The sequence below is a fragment of the Pithys albifrons genome, chromosome 9, assembly GCF_047495875.1.
Source record: "Pithys albifrons albifrons isolate INPA30051 chromosome 9, PitAlb_v1, whole genome shotgun sequence".
Classification (NCBI taxonomy): domain Eukaryota; kingdom Metazoa; phylum Chordata; class Aves; order Passeriformes; family Thamnophilidae; genus Pithys; species Pithys albifrons.
In genome coordinates this window covers 15,815,294-15,832,529 of record NC_092466.1, presented here as the reverse complement: position 1 = coordinate 15,832,529, position 17,236 = coordinate 15,815,294, and the positions used below count along the sequence as shown (strand labels likewise).

Here is a 17,236-nt window from a genome sequence, read left to right as displayed (position 1 = left end):
GGTCCCCACCTCACTTTATTTAGGCTGGGACTGTATCATATCCCATGTAATGTGTTCATTACTCTGCAAGGTCAGGATGCTCAAGAAAAACACAAGCAGATTATTCTATATGCAGAGAAATGCTGCTGGGTTCTTATGGTAGACGGAAAAGGCTGGAAAGACAAAAATCCAGAAAGGATCATTGTTTGTAAATTGGCTAAGAGAATAAATTCCAAGAGGATTGAGAGTTGCAGAAGTTATGAGATCCAAGTGGAAGACAGAAGAAACAGACTGGCCATAAATAAATTATGACTGAAAATGGGAATGCTTCTGAAATTCTGAGAGCACAAAGGTGATGGTGGGAACTGTCTCTGTCAGTGTGGCATTTGTGTAGTGGAAGAGTGATGGCCTTGCAGTGCAGCCTCTTGTGATCTCTTCTGTAACAGACGAAGCATGAACATCCAAAGGAAAGATCAAACATCAACTTTAGCTCTTGTGCTAAGCCAGAGTTTACAAAAGTATTTGTATTTATTAGAGATGGTGGTTCACAGTGAGGCTATCTGAGCTGAGAGCATGGCTGTGGACTATGCACAGTATCTTTCGTTTTCTGCTTGACAATCTGAATTGCAGACTTTAAACAGGCTTTGGTTTCCTTATTTAATCTCCAAAAGCAACTTCTTGCCTGATTCCTTTTAACTTTTCTTCGTACGTTTTGTTTGATGAGAAGGGAGATGGGAGGTGGGCAGCCTTGCCTGTGAGTGACATCTCCTGGCATGCAGAGCTGCCACTGACTTGGTGAACTGTTGGCCGGAGGGGTAGTTTTCGTATTTGTCTTGAGGCTGGAAGACAAAGCAGTCAAATGTGTTTCCTTACCTTCACACAGAGCTGCCTCTCATGCTGGTGTGGTTCTTCCTGGCTTATTCACTGAGAGCAACAGGGTTTCTGCAGCAAAACTGCTGTTAGCTGGGGTGGCTGACAACATCCTCAGTTTTCTGTCTTGGAGACAGAAAGAACAATAGATCTGTGTGTTTTGGGACCATCACTGGATGGAATCAGTGGTAGCCCCTAAAAAAACCAAAGACACCAAAATTAGAAACAGACGGAGATGCCTGAGCAGCTGGGCTATGCTCCAACATCTGAAGAGTGCTTAATGCCCACACAGCCAGGCAGCACTCCAGTACCAAGAGGCTCTGAGATCTGGGAGAAGCAGCATCATTTCTATGCCCACTTATGGACTTATGGGATGTTTTTGTCACTGCTTACCATGGGCAGTATGGGAAAAGGAGTAGAAATCTGTCTCTGTTTGGGTTCTGGCTGGGCACAGGGACAGAAGACCATGTCTGCTTAATCTTTAGCTGAGGAAAACTGCTAGTGGAAGAAAAGTCCTGGGGCCTGGCAACCAGATGGTCAAGTACTGCTCCACTTGGTGGACAATGAGGAGTGTCTGCATGACATTTAGCAGTGTGAATGCGACACTCAGAGGAGCTAGAGGAAGTGAGAATAAGTTCATTCTTAAGTTACTGCAAAAACTGCAATTACACCTAGAGCTGATGGAGGTAACCAAGTGCACAGTAAAGGGAATTTGTTAAAATACTTCATTTTTCTGAACAAATAGCAGGTAAATTTTTATGACATTGAATTCTTTATGTGAATTTTCAGAGTTGTTATTTGGTTTAGGTTTTATTGTTTTTTTAAAAAAATCAAATATTCAGTTATATACACTTTGAGTGCTATTTGGAAGGTTATTACTTCGCTAGGCTACCTTCTGGATTATGGTTATCATTTCATATCTTTCCTTGTAAGACACATTTCAATAAAATGCTCCTTGGAAGCCTTAGAGTTTATACAAATGGATGCTCTGGCATAGGATATAGCAATGACATCACCTATCCAAAACCTGCAGAGTCCTGAAAAATTCTCAGGATACTGAAGTAAAATTCAGGCAAATGTAATATTCAGGGTTAAGGAAATAATGTACCTTGGCAAAAAAAATGACTAATCTCAGGCTACAGGTGGGATGCAGATAATTATTATTAGGCCTCTGCCTACAGACAAGGGATTTCTACAGCTGTTTATTGGGATGGTCCATTACAGGGAGAAAATTGTTCCCGCTTTGATGCTAATGCTGGTACTTTCAGAGTGTGGCTGCCAAAAAGATACAGGCATCAGACAATACCCATCAAAACAGGAAATGAAAATTTTGAATTTGTGTTGTCACCCATCCTTTGTCTCCATGACAGCAAACACCCAACAAAGCTGGGTGGCTGCCTCTAGGCAAGAGCTCAGAGTAAGGGTGGCAATAATGATGTGAATGTGCTGTGCAACTGTCAGCAGTACTTCAGTTTTCAAGCACACTAACTTCATATCTATACTTTACAGCTAATTTTACATTATAGCATCTGTTTTTATTCATTTTTCCTGGAGTTAAAATAATCTTTGTTCAACAGACATGCTCAGTGCTATCATAACTTTAGCCAACTACTCTCTCCAATAAGAAGAAAAGTCTCCCAGCTGTCATACTCTGCTGTTTCTAATCGCTTCAAGCCATGAGTCCTGGCACATTTTTTAATAAAGCTGGATAAAGTACATTCTTACTTCCTACTGTCTGGTATGTGCGCTAGACTATTTTTTTAAGCTGCATTCTTGCAGATATTGGCAAGCATGCTGTGCCTCTAACAGGCACTCACAAAATGTGAGTGTAAGAAGCTTTCAAATTTCACAGTTAACCTCAGCAGATTTACATGTAAGTGTGATGAGAAGAAGCACAGAGCTCCAGGTCTGTGTTATGTTTCCAATGGACCTGCCTGTAGTATCTTCAAGGCAAGCTCTCCTGGCATTTCTAGGTTCCATTTTCTCTAGATAGGTGGGAAGACATTATTTGTCTATAGTTAGAGATTTCCAGAGGTGCATTGCTTCTTTTCACTTGGCTAACTTAGGAAAATAACTCTAGGATTTGGGATCATTTGTAAGGTCGGGTTACACTATATATTTCTGGTGCCTGGGACCACCTCTCACATAAAACCAGAGTAGTTAGAAGATTACCCTGATCAGAACTTGAATGCTTTTCATATTTGCATGCATGATGCGAGGTTCTAGGATGGATTTGGAGCACTGACCTGTATCACCTGAGGTCTGGAGACCTCTGGGACCCCAGATATGGCATGTAAATGCAAAGCAGGTTCAGTCACCTTACCTTGTTGGGGGTGGCAATAGTTGATATGGTTTCCTGCACCAAGTTATTGTCATGATCCTGGATGACCTGTAATATGCTTCTAAACATCTCTGAGCGTATTTGTATATAGGGAGAAGAGTAATTACCCGTGTGAGCAGTCAGATGACCAGTGCTTTTGACTATGGAGCATCAGTATGGGTAGAAATGGATTTCATGTCTTAGTACGAGCAAGTATGTCCACTAGAGCTATTTGGTTGTTGTATGTGTTGAATTCACATATAGATTATGAATCTGGGAAATACATTGGACACAGGGCAGCCCATGGAGGTGTGGCATGGCCCATGAAAGCACATCTGCCGAAGACCAGGGCTGAGCTCTTGCCCCGATGAAATCCCACACAAGGATGTGGAGTAGGAGATAGGACAAAGGAGTAGGGATGGGCAAAGGCAGATGCTTCATAGTTAAAAGGGACTGCAGGAATGTGCCTAAAGACCTTTGGGGTATGAGGTAAGATGGGCCACTGGGATACTAACATCCTTTTTCTGCTCTAGTCACAGGTACCAAACCAAAGATGTCCTCGACAAGAAAGATTCTACTCATCCTGGGATTCCTCTCTACTTTGGCTGTAATTGCTTTAATTGCTGTAGCAGTGACCCAGAACAAGCCACTTCCGAAGAATATTAAGGTACTATAAGCTGGTACTCTTAGATGAAAACTAGTTGAGGAGCTAGGTGTTTGTAGTGCTCAAGGACTTGCTGGGTCTGGCCACCTCTCTTTCTGGCTCCATGCACCTCAACATCTTGTTTTACATTATTGTCATAAAACCAGATGTAGCTTCACAAGGGATCATCTCTTAAGTAGTCTTAATTTTGCTCATTCTCTGCTCTTGTGTCTTATTATGTAAACTTGGCACTGAAGCATTCCTGAGAAGAATAATGACTCACATTCCCACACCTGCCAGATAGGCTGCTTGTTTCTGGTCCCTTCGTGTATGGAGACCAGCACATGTGTCTGGTTTGGTGCCTCAGGTGTGATAGTGGCTCTGTTTTGCCCACAGTATGGTATTGTGCTGGATGCGGGATCGTCACACACTAACCTCTATGTGTACGAGTGGCCAGCAGAGAAGGAGAACGACACTGGGGTCGTGAAGCAGGTGGAGGTGTGTAAAGTTGAAGGTAAGAGGAGAAGAGGAAGCTATGGAAGGAGAAACCTGGAAGAAGAGGTCAATATTGAAAACAGTGTTACATCACTTAAGTGTTGGACTCGATGATCCTTTGAATCCCTTACAATTCAGAATATTCTGTGAATATTCTGATTTTGTAATCTGTGAGCTAATGTATACTCCACCACTTCCCATGGGCCTGACCTTCCTGGGAGAAAAATGAATCCACTTTTTACTTTGTTATTAGGATGCTTGGAAGTAAGTGCCTTTTGGAAAGAATTACGCCAAAGAATATACTTAAATAAATAAAATGTTTGCATGCACTCTTGCTGAAGTGCTGATGAACATCAGGCAGTGAGAGGGGAGGGCATGGTTTGCTTTTTTTCAAGGCTTCTTTGCAAGTTAGGCACTGGGCTTGAAGCCCAAGGTTGCTCAACTTAAACGTCATGGTTTATTTTTTATTCTATTTGATTGCTGTGTAGATATTTTACTGTTTAGGAAGGCATAAATGAAGCCCAAGGGTGCACACAGCAAGGAGCAGCACAGACCATCATGGATCACTGCACTCTGAGGGGATGAGAGGTGTTGTCAGACCCTCCTGGGGTCTTTTCAGGCCCCTGCAGTGCAGGGAAGAGCCATACTGTTATCAAGCTGCTCGGCGCTGCAGCACCCCATGTCACGGGCAGCATGCTTAGCATACAGCAACCTGGAGCAAGTGCAGCTTGGGCTTCGCTACTGCACAGGCACTGGTCCTGGGGCAGTTTACAGGACACCTGGCAGAGAGGGACAATGAATTTTTCTTTGAGTTAGCGTGAAAGGCAATAGCTGAAAAACATCCAGTGTTGTAGTGTGACTATAAAGTACACAGAAAAATGATAACATCTGTCCCTGGAGGACCCAGCATACAAAGGGTCAGTGATTTTCAGGCACAGATCCAGGGTACACCCAGGCAGATGCAGAGAAGTCTACAGATGTTCAGGGCATGCTAAGGAAATGGTTTGTCTCACAGCAGTCGTCATTTTTATTTCATAGCCTGCTTCATGGAGAACAGGTGGCAGATGCTGGGCATTGTGGCCATTGCCCCATGCACTGGGTTTAGCTGGTGCTGTAGAATTTCTAAAGCTCCTCAGGAATGGGGTGGCTGAATCTGATGCTGCTGCCTGTGATATAGATTAACACACCAGATCATGGCAGCATTGTGGGGTTATACTTGGAGTCAGAATAATGAAGTGTCTCTATTTCTTGCAGGCCCTGGGATCTCAGGTTACTCCCATGCCACAGAGAAGGCAGGCCCCTCTCTGGCACAGTGCCTACAACAAGCAAAAGAGGTGATTCCCTCAACTCAGCACAAAGAGACACCTGTCTACCTCGGAGCAACTGCTGGCATGCGGCTTCTCAGGTACTGCAGGGCTTGTCCCCTTCTCCTGCAGAACTGCACCTGGGATCACCATGTATACTTAGTGAGGGCCTCTTGGGAAAAGCCTTTGGAGATACTGCCATCTCACACTGTACCCAGAACTCATCTTCTGCAGCCAAGTCCCCGGGGCTCTTCCCTTGCTCACCCACTCACTCCAACCTTCCACCATCTCCTCCATCGAGTTGCAGCACAGAGACACTAGGAGATCAGCAGTGCCCAAGCTGATGCTTAGACATCCCCCACATCAAAGGGATGCTCAGACATCCCCACAGTGTGGTACTAGGCCTAAGCTAGAATTTTTGAGCCCAACTGTGTTGTAATTTCCCACATATCTTGACTCAGCCTGGGGCCATCAGAAACTAAGGTAACTTTATAATCACATACCACTTAATTCCAATTTGTGATTTACATGGGGGTGCCCCAGAACTCTTTCCTGGCTAGAACATGCAGCTGATCTTATGTATATATTGTCTGGGAAATCTCCCTGGGAATACCTTCTGGATTTCTTCTCTAATGGTGGTGGTGAAGAATGAGAAGAATCTCCATAGTGTGTCCTATCAGGACACATGCTCCAGGAGAACATGAGCTCTAGTCTCTGCTCCAAGCACCACTCTCAGCCACAGGTCCTCTAAGTGTCAGACCTGGTGGCAGCTGTGTTGTCAAGGTGTGACATAGAGGGATACGACCAGTTGGAGCTGGATGACCCATATGAATGACTGTTCTCTTATAATTAACACTTGGTGGGGAGTTGCAGCCTGCCTACTCAGAATAATGCTCATAGACTACTGAGACCTGTCAGCCAGAGTCACTCCATCTGTCCGTCCATACATCCAGGTTGGAGAATGAAAGTGCAGCTGACAAAGTCTTGTCCTCAGTAGAGAAGACACTACGCTTAGCTCCCTTCAGCTTCCAGGGTGCCAGAATCATCACTGGTCAGGAGGAAGGAGCCTATGGATGGATCACCATTAACTACCTTCTGGGCAATTTCAAGCAGGTAGTATATCAGTAGCAAGTATATTTGAATCACTGGCTTGCAGCACTTTGTAAATCATGTCTTGCAAAAAGCTGTTGCAGGCACTATCATCCCTTGTAAGCCATTTACCAGGGATCAGGAAGCTGCACATCTTGCCTCAGCAGTTACTGTGAGTATATCCTGATACTTAGTGATATCAGGATGCATCACAATAGTCAGGCTCAAAGCACTGAAATAAAACACCAGCATCTTCAATAATTTTGCTTGGGTATAGTGTCCTTCTCACTTCGTGATCTAAAGTATTTCTGTGTCTGTAAAGTTTGACAGAGACTCTTTACTCTTGAGCTTATAAATTATCTGGGAGCTGAAACAGTAAGTTTACTGGTTTTTTCTCTTAACAATTGTATTACATATTCTTAGTCCTCCTACAAATACTGTCATGTGATCCATGTTTTGCATTTACAAGTCTGCATCATTCTTGTGTCTTGTTCCAGCTCTCATGTCATGCCCTTCTTCAGGACTTCCTGTGTTTTCCGTGTTCCATCCTTGTCCTTCTCTCCTCATAGGTCTTTCTTTTTTTAACTCCAAAATAAAATCTTCTCCATGCCTGATATATTTGTTTTATTTTGAATTACTGTTTTTTAAAGTCTGGCTTGAAAAAGTTGCTACATTCCCTCAAATCCGTAAGTGAGACATCAGGAGCACTAGACCTTGGAGGAGCCTCAACACAGATTACCTTTGTATCAAAGGAACTCTCTTCTGAGTCCCCAGAGAACCAGCTCTACTTCCGTCTCTATGGCAAGGATTACCGAGTGTATACACACAGCTTTCTCTGCTATGGGAAGGACCAGGCTCTGCAACAGAAACTGGCCAGGGACCTACAGGCAAGTATATCTACACCTATAATTGCACATGGACATCCTGAACTCTCCCAGCTTTGGCATACTGATGCTGTAAAAGTTGCTGTGTCCCAGCTAAATGCCTCATCTCTTACTCTGAATTAGGGAAGCCTCATTGTCCTCCATAAAAGCTGGAATGAGATACCCAAAGAGGTGACAGTCAATACTTTCAAAAATACTACCAATTTGAGGTGCCTTGATTCTTGTGCGTGGGATAGCAAGAAAACTGCACTTCACTGAAGTACTCAGGGGAAGTGACATTTTACCATCTCTGAGAATCCCAAATCAAAAGCAGCTTCACAAATCGTGGCTAAAATTAATTTGCCCAGTGTCCTACAAGGAGACTGTGTCAATACCCACATCTTCCCCCTCATAGCAGTGCTTTAAGCCATCCTCATCCCTTTGACCTGATCTATGCACCTTGATGTGATGTACTGTGACAAGTGCCTTGTGACCACCATTCCTTGTGGCTCTTTCTCGGAGTGTTACTCTAGAGAAAATTGTAACACATTATGTTGATTTTTACTTTCAGACTGTGGAGAGCAGCAGTCTCCTCGACCCATGCTTTCACCAGGGGTATCAGAGGACTATAAATATAAGTGACTTCTTCAAAAACCCTTGTACATCAGACAAGAAAAAGCAATTACCTTTCAGCCAGCTGGACATAAAAGGAGAGGGGAATTATCCAAAGTGCCGAGAAAACATCCAGAAACTCTTCAACAAAACCAGTTGTCCTTACTCCAGTTGCTCCTTCAATGGGATATACCTACCTCCATTACAAGGGGATTTTGGGGTGAGCCTTCACAGTCTTCAACTCTCTATAATCCAGAATGTCAGAAGCACAGAAGCTGAGTAATGCTAGAGTGCATTCTTCTTGACTGAGGCAGGAAATCATTTACGAGGTGGCTTTTTGGGCATGTAACTGCAAAAGTAGTGCTGCACTTGTGGTGATGACAGACATGTAAGAGCTACCCCAGTGAATACTGGCCTGCCAGTACTGCACTTTCTCATTCTAACCCATCTCCTTGGGGTTCTCTATTTACTAATTAGTCATCAGTCCTTCCTGATGGCCAGCACTAGAGGCAGAAGAGCCTGCCTCAGGCAGGTAGCCTGCTCTGCAAACCTTGTCTTCTGAGGTCAGTGGTGGAGCCAGATCTGAAATTCACCCAGAAGTGTCAGAGTGCTACTGAAACCAGTCAGGTCACCTGTCTGCTTAGTACAAGCTTTGAACACACATTATGTGTGACACCATGCTGACCATCAGTCCTAGAGCTGCAAGACTTCAGTTACTGTGAGACTTTCTGGGGAACTGTTAATATACCTTTGCCGTGTTCATAAGCTGCCCCTTACTTGTCAGCTACTGGCCATGGCCAGAGGGGTTTCCTGGATTTAGGATTATATGATGGGGCTCTGTACAGTCTTTTCAGACCATCACCTCTGCTCTTTGTGGTGATATCATTTGCATGCTTATGACATTCAGTTGTGAAAACAGGATCACAGTTGTGATGGCAGTCAGCATTCACTGTGTGCCACCAGCACGTGCACATGTAAAGCAGTCCTGAGGGGTATGTCTTAAAACTACATTACTCTTGAAAATATACCTGCTCTTATGTGTGCTTCTTATATTTCTCTATCTGCATATAAATGCATTTTCTTTCATGGGACTTCCGATTTTCTGCTCGTGCTGAGGCCCAGTCAGATTAAAATAATCTTTCTCCTTTAGGCATTTTCTGCTTTCTATTTTGTGATGAACTTTTTGAACCTGACCAGTGAACGAAGCCCCCTTTCCCTGAACAAAGTGACCAGCACCATTGAGAGCTTCTGTGCCCGGCCTTGGCAAGAGGTGAGCAACGCTTTTTGCAGTAGACTGTGGCTGCTTCTACTTTTCTGTAGGATAAATGGCTGGGGTTAATTTCCAAAGTAGGATGGGGAAGATTCCCCCAGAACCTGCAGTGGATGCTCAGGTACAAGCTGGAGCAGTGGGAAGATGTGTTTAACAACCTGATGATTGGCTCCTTCCCTAGGTGAAGACAGTGCATCACCACATCAAAGAAAAGTACCTGAGTGAATATTGCTTCTCTGGAGCCTATATCCTCTCTCTCCTGGAAAATGGCTATGAATTCACTGAAGAAAACTGGCAAAGGATCCACTTTCTTGGAAAGGTGTGTGTCATGGTGGGGAGGGCTCTACCTTATGCACCCCAGCTGCACAGCCCAGCCCTGTATCCCCACTGGGATCACTGCCCCAGCAATGTCACAAACAGCATCTCCCAGGGCTGATTCTGCTCCCCTCCTGTTTCAGATCGGCAGCAGTGATGCAGGTTGGACCCTGGGCTACATGCTGAACCTGACCAACATGATCCCTGCAGAGGAGCCAGCTGTGCCCCCTCTCTCCTATGGCAGCTATGTGGCACTGATGGTGCTGTGCTCCCTTGTGCTGGTGTCTGTGCTCCTGTTTGCCTGGCTTCTCTTTCACAAGCCCAAGTGCCTGCAGAAGGGGATTGTTTAGGAAGAACCTGGAGAGGAGAGGGGCCAGGTCACCCTGGCTGCTCAGGGCTAGGAGACCCCAGCAGAGCAGGCTGTACTGCAGAGTTCCTCTCACTGAAGCTTCTGAATGTACGACAAGGGCATTTATTTCTTCTGACTCACACTTGCACTGACAGATGTTGGGACATCAGGCTCGCCACCTTTCTCTGCCAAGGACAGACAAGTTGGTGTTTCCTCCTTGAATGGGTTGTACTTTCATTCAATGAAACTTCACTGTTTGTTGGTTTCTGCCTTGTGCACACCATTATAAAGAGAAAAGTGGCAGCAATCTGGGAGCCAGTGCTCCTGCAAGGGTAATCTCAGGGTCACACAACACACTGAGCTCTTGGGAGCTGTCACCCATAGAGTGATCCTACTCCTTCTCTGCTGAAGTTGTCCCCAAGAGCCCTTTCCACACCAGCACACCTCTGCTCACCTCCCTGTGCCCTGAGCTCTCGCAGCCCTACAGCTGGGTACAGCACTTGCACCTGGTTGGCCCCTGAAGGTAGGTCAGGCTCCCAAATGCCACTCTGGGAAAAGAAGGAACGAGGATGAAGAAACTAAGCATGCCAGTGGTCATCAGCCACCATAGGCTTGCAGGTGGCAAGAAGCCTTTTTCCCACGTCTTCCTGATGTTGTTGCTGGACCAAAGCTGGCTCACTGTCACACTGAGCCATTCCTATGTCCCTAGGGTACATGAAGACACGAGTTCCCAGCCAGGCACTGCTGTTTTTTACAGGAACAGCTTGTACTAGCCAAGGATCCTTGACCAGTAGGGAGTGCTTACACCTACAGGGACTCTGGTGTGACCAGCATACCTACAGGCATAGACCCACTAAAGCAATCCAGGGTCACTCTGCTGATAATACAGCAGCCATCAATCTAGGAAAAATGTTTATTAAGTAATGTTTCTGTAGACAGCTGGCAGCAGTTAACCAGCATGAGTATGCACAGATTGAACCACTCTTTCCACCAGCAAAATTAGTAAAAATTTCCCTTTCCTTCCCTCATGGCATAGGCTTATCCTATGGCCATAAGACCCAGGACTTGTAAGTGCACATACTTCACTCACAAGCTTCTAGCAAACAACTAGGATGATGCCACTGATTGGGTTTACCAGTCACTTTCTTCCATTTTTCCATTTCTTGAACAGAAAAAAAAAAAAAGAGGTAAGTCAGAAATCCATTTTTGTAAAAACACTCAGAAACCACTGGTGCCTGTCTACCTCCCACAAAATCTCAGATCTCTCTTCTCCTAATGACCTTTGAGTGCTGTAGGTCAAAATAAAGCAGATATTGTAGAGAAAAAGGCATAACAAACATATACCTTCACCTGTTTCCCTGAGGAAAGGTGTAGGCAGTGAAGAGGGGGTCAAAATGTGCAACCCCTACAACACCTCCTTTAGGCAAGCACAGACACAGAGCTTGGAGTTATCATGCTCTCTCAGCCTGTCTTTCTGCACAGTTCAGGCTGGAAAATGTCATTCAGTTATTTCTACTTCTTGCCTGGAAGTAGAAGCCCTAACATATTGAAGGGCCTCAAGGTAAGGGAAGAATCTGCCCTGTCCTGTGTTAACATCTTTGGGTAGATCTGTGTCCTATTTTTGCTCTGAATTAGCTGGTTACAGCTTCAGTTGGATCTTGTTCTGCCCATTTCCAAAGGACTGAGTAACTGCTATTAAAATCTCATTTTCCTGGTTGGTGCTTTCAAGTTTATCATTATATCATATTAAATAGATTGATCTTCAATTTATAAAGTGCTCTGTGCTGACCTCACTTGTAGCTCTTGACTCCACTTCTTTTAAAAGTTTTATATCTTTCTGAAATAGGGACACCAAAGTTTTCAGCAGTGAGTGCTAGTAGTGTGTATAAATATCTTCTGGGTTTGATCTGTACTCTATGTTCTGCATTCATGTATTTTAGGACCAAGTCTGCTCACTTAACAGAAAGGTTTGAGGCTGTTTTGTCCTGTTGGACTATTGCAGCTTGGGTTTTTTTCCCAGTTGCTTTTCAGAACAGCCACAGTCTCACGTTGTGCATCACTGTCTCAATATGAGAATTCAGCTAAAGGTGCAGTCTTCCTTCAGTTGTTTTCAGCAAACATAGGTAGATGAGGGACTAACGGTAGTTTTTGGTCATGGCTGGAAGGCATGCAGGAGAAATGTGTGATTAGAGCTGCTTCTGCTGCCCAGACAGCCTTGTTTGTAACACACCCCATCTTATGCCACCCTCCTTGCATACAGAGTCTTCACAGAGGAGCAGACGCCCTGCAGAAGCTCCCCACATGTGACGCTGCATCCTTCCCCCCCATGCACAGCATGGAAACCTGAGAAATGGTAGTTCCTCTCCTGAGATCCCCATGGGGATCTGGCAGCTGTTTGGTTGTGTCCATGATGGGAACTGGCAGATCCATTAGGACATCACAGAAATTGATGCAGAAACTTCATGTGGAAGATGGCATGGAAAGAAAGGTTGTGCCAGTCTGATTTTCTGGTCCCTGCTAAGGGTTTATGCCAAAGGAAAAGGTCAAATACAGAATTTGGGAGAGTTTTCACAATGTTTTGTATCTTTATTGCAAGTCCCATAGTATTAATATTGTTAAATCTTGATTCTGGAGCCAGATGAGCAGCTGGTGACTTCAGTTACTCTCTCCTGTCTGATTTATCTCCCTTTTTGGTTTCAGTTTTGGGTTTTTTTTAAAGCTTTAAATGTGACTTGAGTCCAACCTAAAGGCCCCAAACTAAGATAAATACGAAATACGTTAGATTTCTTCTAAACCTTATGACTTTTAGATCCCATTTATAAATCAATCTCTCCAGAATTAGAATTTCTAAGGTAACAAGAGACATGTCATTTGAAATATCACTTGAGCAGACTGAAGCTCCAGGAACTGGTTGACTGAAGGCATCCTTTCAAGATGGGACCCTTGCATATCACTGCCAGTATGTGAACCTTCATAGAGCAGCCTATGTTTTTTTTCCTCCCTATTTCTCCTGGTTTTGCAGGACTTCATTAATGGAAAATCCTTGGTCAAAGAGTTCAAGTTTAATGAATATTCATTTCTTTGCTTCTGTGTTGCATCGGACACAGCTGTGTTCAGCTCAATTTTGTGTTCCAGAGCCATCCAATGTGTACATGAAGACTATTAATGATGGTCTTTTGGAATTTCCAAATATGCCAGCAATAATGTATCACTTCTCTTGTTACTACAGTTGATCTGCCTCACTGATAATCTGTGCCTTATTTCTAATTTGATAGCTTCTGGCTTTAATTTCTGGCCACTGGCTGCTGTACTGTTTTGCTTTTCAGGGATAAAGCATCTTTTTAACACCACGTGTTCTTGTCTAGCAAACATTTATTTGCTATTTAGCTCTGCTGAGCTGCCAAGACTCCAGGACTTGGTCTCTTCTAGAAGAGAGAGTTCTCCTGGGCTTCTAGGAAGCCCTGAGATGTGCTGCAGCAAGTTGAGATGAGTGTCTCTGGTTTGGGTTCAAATGTCTGTTGGTCCATTTATGGGGAGGTTTCTTGCAGGGGGATTTGATAGCTTTGGATAGTGCAGGAGCAGTCTGGTCTTACTGGAACTGATGACTTCTATGAGCTCTCCCATGTCAACCCAAGTGTCAAGTGTGGGGCAAAGCTATCAGAACTTCTCAGAAGAGAGGGCCTGGGTGCCTGCAGCAGGAAATAACTGGTCCCCACCACTGGCTCTAAGTACCCTTTGCTCTCCTCCATGATAAAGCTACCTCTCCTCTGTGCGCAGGCTACAGCTGATTCCTCTAGCCCTACAGCAAAGCCAGCAGACACTCCACTTCAAAAAAAGCTCTCAGAAGTGAGGCCATCACCTCTGCAGTGGGAGGCTGATTTGAAGTGTTGGGGCTGGCCATGGCTCTCCAGCTTCTCTGAGAGCAGCTCTGGACCCCAGTTCTTCCCATGCTCTGTGCCAGGAAGGATGTGCAGGCTCTTCAGGGCTGCCAGCTTTGTTGCAGGCTCTACAGCCTGTTCAGGAAGGGCTGGGAGTGGACACACTGAGGACAACAGTTCCTGCCACCCAGGCTATGTTTTCTTTCTGTTGTCCAATCCTGAAGAAATGGATCTTTGTTTCAATACACAGTCAAGTCTCTGTATGCTTATCATAATAAAGACTTCTGAACTGATGCCAGAAAAGTTTTTGTGCTCTTTTCTAGAAGATGGGAGTTCGCCGGTAGTGGAATGGAGCTTCTGGCACTAAACATGGAAAAGTCCTGAGATACAATTTCCTCTCTCTTGTCAGTTCCTTGATGTTCTCCTGGGTCAAATCTGAAGTTCCTAGTGAATAGGTAGCAGCCCCTCCTGGTAGAGTAAGGCACTGTGGTCTTTCCCAGGCTGTGGGCACCTCATACATGTGGCCTCACTCCCAGGAATGCTGCTAGTGCCCAAACCCCAACTTTCCTTGCTTTAGCTTCACCCTGACCTTCCCAAAGCAGTTTTTTCTCCCCTTCTGTGAACTGGATGGATGCAGTCCTCTGTCCACATTTTCCCCCTCCCTCCCCCCGGAAGCACCACTGGCATCGTGCTGGCACTGCAGACCACCCTCTCACACCCGCCAGACAAGTGAAGGACGGTGGGCCCATGTCCCTTGTTCACAGGGCTGTGTGCCTCTGTGTGCAGCCACAGCTGTAGCTCTGTCAAGGCAAACATTTGTCATGGTCTTTATTCTTCTTTCAGCGTGCACCCTCCACAGTTCGCTCATTCTTAAGGCTGTTAACTTGAACTTTCCTCAAATTTTCCAGTCTTCTTCTGGTAACAATATGGTCAGAACTAAAATGAGCCCATCAAATGGCATCTTTCCATAGCTGGCTCCAGAGCAATCGGCTCCTTGCTGCCTGTGACCATCAGCTGTGCAGCAACAGAGGGGACAGGACTCACATTCACATTCCTCTCACCGTCACCACTGTCAGACAGAGCATTCCTGCTTCTTCTCTTTCTCCCACTGCCTCAAGATTTCTCCACTTTTGAACATCTGAGTGGCGGGTGGGGAGTGTATGATCCATCCCAGATGTATTAGCCATACTTTCCAAACTTTATTTCCAGTCTTTATTTACTTCCTGCACTGTTTCCAAGTTCTAACATCTTACATTGTTTGTTTCTGCTTTCATCAGTGTTTTAAAACATGTCTAAATTTATTATTGGATTAAAGCTTCACTAGGATGTTGTTTTCCTAGAGTGTGTAACAGTCATTCCAGGTCAGATCAAACAGGCCGTGTGTTGGCATTTGTGTCCAGCTGTGTGGTGGGTGAAGACTTAGAGGGATAGCTAGGGAAATGGCATAATCCTTCTATTCAAGCCATCAAGGGCTTAGGAAATTCATGATCAAATGATTGCTTCAGAATCTGATAGCTGTGGGTGCCTCTGTTCTCTATGAGTTCATCCTATCCTCTTTTGCATTCATTTAACTGTCAGCTTTTGACAAAGTAATTTTAATGTGTCTTCTGTGCAAAACTTTTTCCTTTTGTTTGCTTTAAACCTGCTGCCTGATAACAGGCTGCCTCCATCCCTATGCTATGTAGTGCCTGAGATGAGTTCTCCACCCACCCAAGACTTTGCTCATGGCTCCTTTTTTAGGCTCTACTGGTCTAGCATTTGGAGTTTTTTACTGTTGTTTCTGATGTATTGCTTTTCTCCATAGGAAAATGAGAGCTTTCTTCGTGTGTCCCTTGGCAGCACTGTAGTTCCAACACTGCCAGTGCTGTCCCAGGCTGCTGAAAAGCAGCCTGGGAGGGGAAAGGGGAGGGCGTAAACAGACCAAACATGGGGCTTGTGCTATTTTACTACAGCCCTGCCTGCCTAGCACTCTGGCTGCCAAGTAACACTGGATAGTGCTGGAAACCTGCCCATGTCTTTCACATTGCCTTCGTTGCTGAATGCTGGGGAGAGAGCAGCGCCACAGGAGCCCAGCAGCCCTAGGAGCAGAAATGCAAAGGAGATGAGGACATTTCCCAGTGCCAGCTCTGCAAAATACCACCAGACTTGGCTTGCTGTAGAGATAAGAGCCGTCCTACCATACCCATGCTTGCCATGCCCATATCACAGCTTCAGCTACTTTGTCTTGGTTTCTTACGTGTGCTGGGAGAAGTTGTCATCTCCATCACTAATTCTTGTTAGCTGGCTACAGATGGGTGCAATGCCCTTCCTGCTCCTGAACAGTGTGTTGCTTTCAGACTGGCTGACAAGCAGGGGTGTGGTGGGATGAAGCTCAACTAGAAGAAGGTATTAATATGGTTACTGCTATATTTATATATGTCTACTATTCTTTCTTTTTCTGGTCATGTCTTCAAAAGGATATTTTTTAAAGACAGGAGGAGGAGGGAATCTGTGCAGATGGGTCAGAAGACCAAGAAGGCACATGGATAAGGAGGGAAAGGACCACTGTTATAGGTGGGCTGGGGCAGAAGATAATCAAAGTGGGAAAGTCTGAGTAAGCCATGCCATAAGCAGGCAACCCATGTGCTTTGCCCACCAGCCTGTACTGTTTGCATTAGAGGCTATAAACAGCATCTAGAGGCTGTAAACAGGGACTCCCTGGTTTTATCACTGCTCTTCCTGGAAAACTGAGGTAGAAAGGCAGTCAGCAGCCCAAGCAGATGTGGAGAACAGGAAGGAAAGTGGTGGTGCTGGACAGCACTGGTAGAGGATGTTTTGCTGGGGATAAGGCAGCTAGAGCAGACACAGTACGATTTACCAAGAATTTTGGCATCAACAGAGATAGGAGCAATGCTGCATGGATCCCCACCTCAAGGCTACAGGAAAGGCAAATGTTTGGCACGGCACTGAGTATCCTGAGCAGCCCATAGCTGATGGCAGGAGGAGCTCCTTTCTAGCATGGCCTGTGCAGAGCTTCTGTTGTTATCATGTTACCAAAGGGAGCCTTTCTCCCGGCCTGTCCAGCCACGATGGCAATTTTTTTGTCTGTGCTCGTGCTTGGGCTCTGTGCTAGAGTTGAGCTAATAAAGATCCCTGTCAGAGTTTTAGCGTCGTGAGACAAGGTTGCGAAGCAAGGCTGCCTCTCGCAACTGCGCCATCTGCGGGAAGAGCATAGGGACAAGGGTGGCAGACGGGTGGAGAGGAACCAGC

At 45.2% G+C, this 17,236-nt stretch overlaps 1 protein-coding gene across 1 annotated transcript in view; it reads left to right on the top strand.

Moving 5' to 3' along the window:
- Nucleotides 1-13,459, top strand: part of ENTPD1 (ectonucleoside triphosphate diphosphohydrolase 1) — a 30,885-nt gene extending 17,426 nt beyond the window's left edge. The window contains exons 2-10 of the mRNA XM_071563888.1: nt 3,703-3,836; nt 4,209-4,326; nt 5,562-5,712; nt 6,565-6,724; nt 7,351-7,587; nt 8,135-8,395; nt 9,326-9,445; nt 9,627-9,764; nt 9,904-13,459. Coding sequence (XP_071419989.1) covers nt 3,703-3,836; nt 4,209-4,326; nt 5,562-5,712; nt 6,565-6,724; nt 7,351-7,587; nt 8,135-8,395; nt 9,326-9,445; nt 9,627-9,764; nt 9,904-10,110 — 1,526 coding nt within the window. The 3' untranslated portion in view covers nt 10,111-13,459. The remainder of the gene's footprint in view (nt 1-3,702; nt 3,837-4,208; nt 4,327-5,561; nt 5,713-6,564; nt 6,725-7,350; nt 7,588-8,134; nt 8,396-9,325; nt 9,446-9,626; nt 9,765-9,903) is intronic.
- The last annotated feature ends 3,777 nt before the right edge of the window (nt 13,460-17,236 follow it).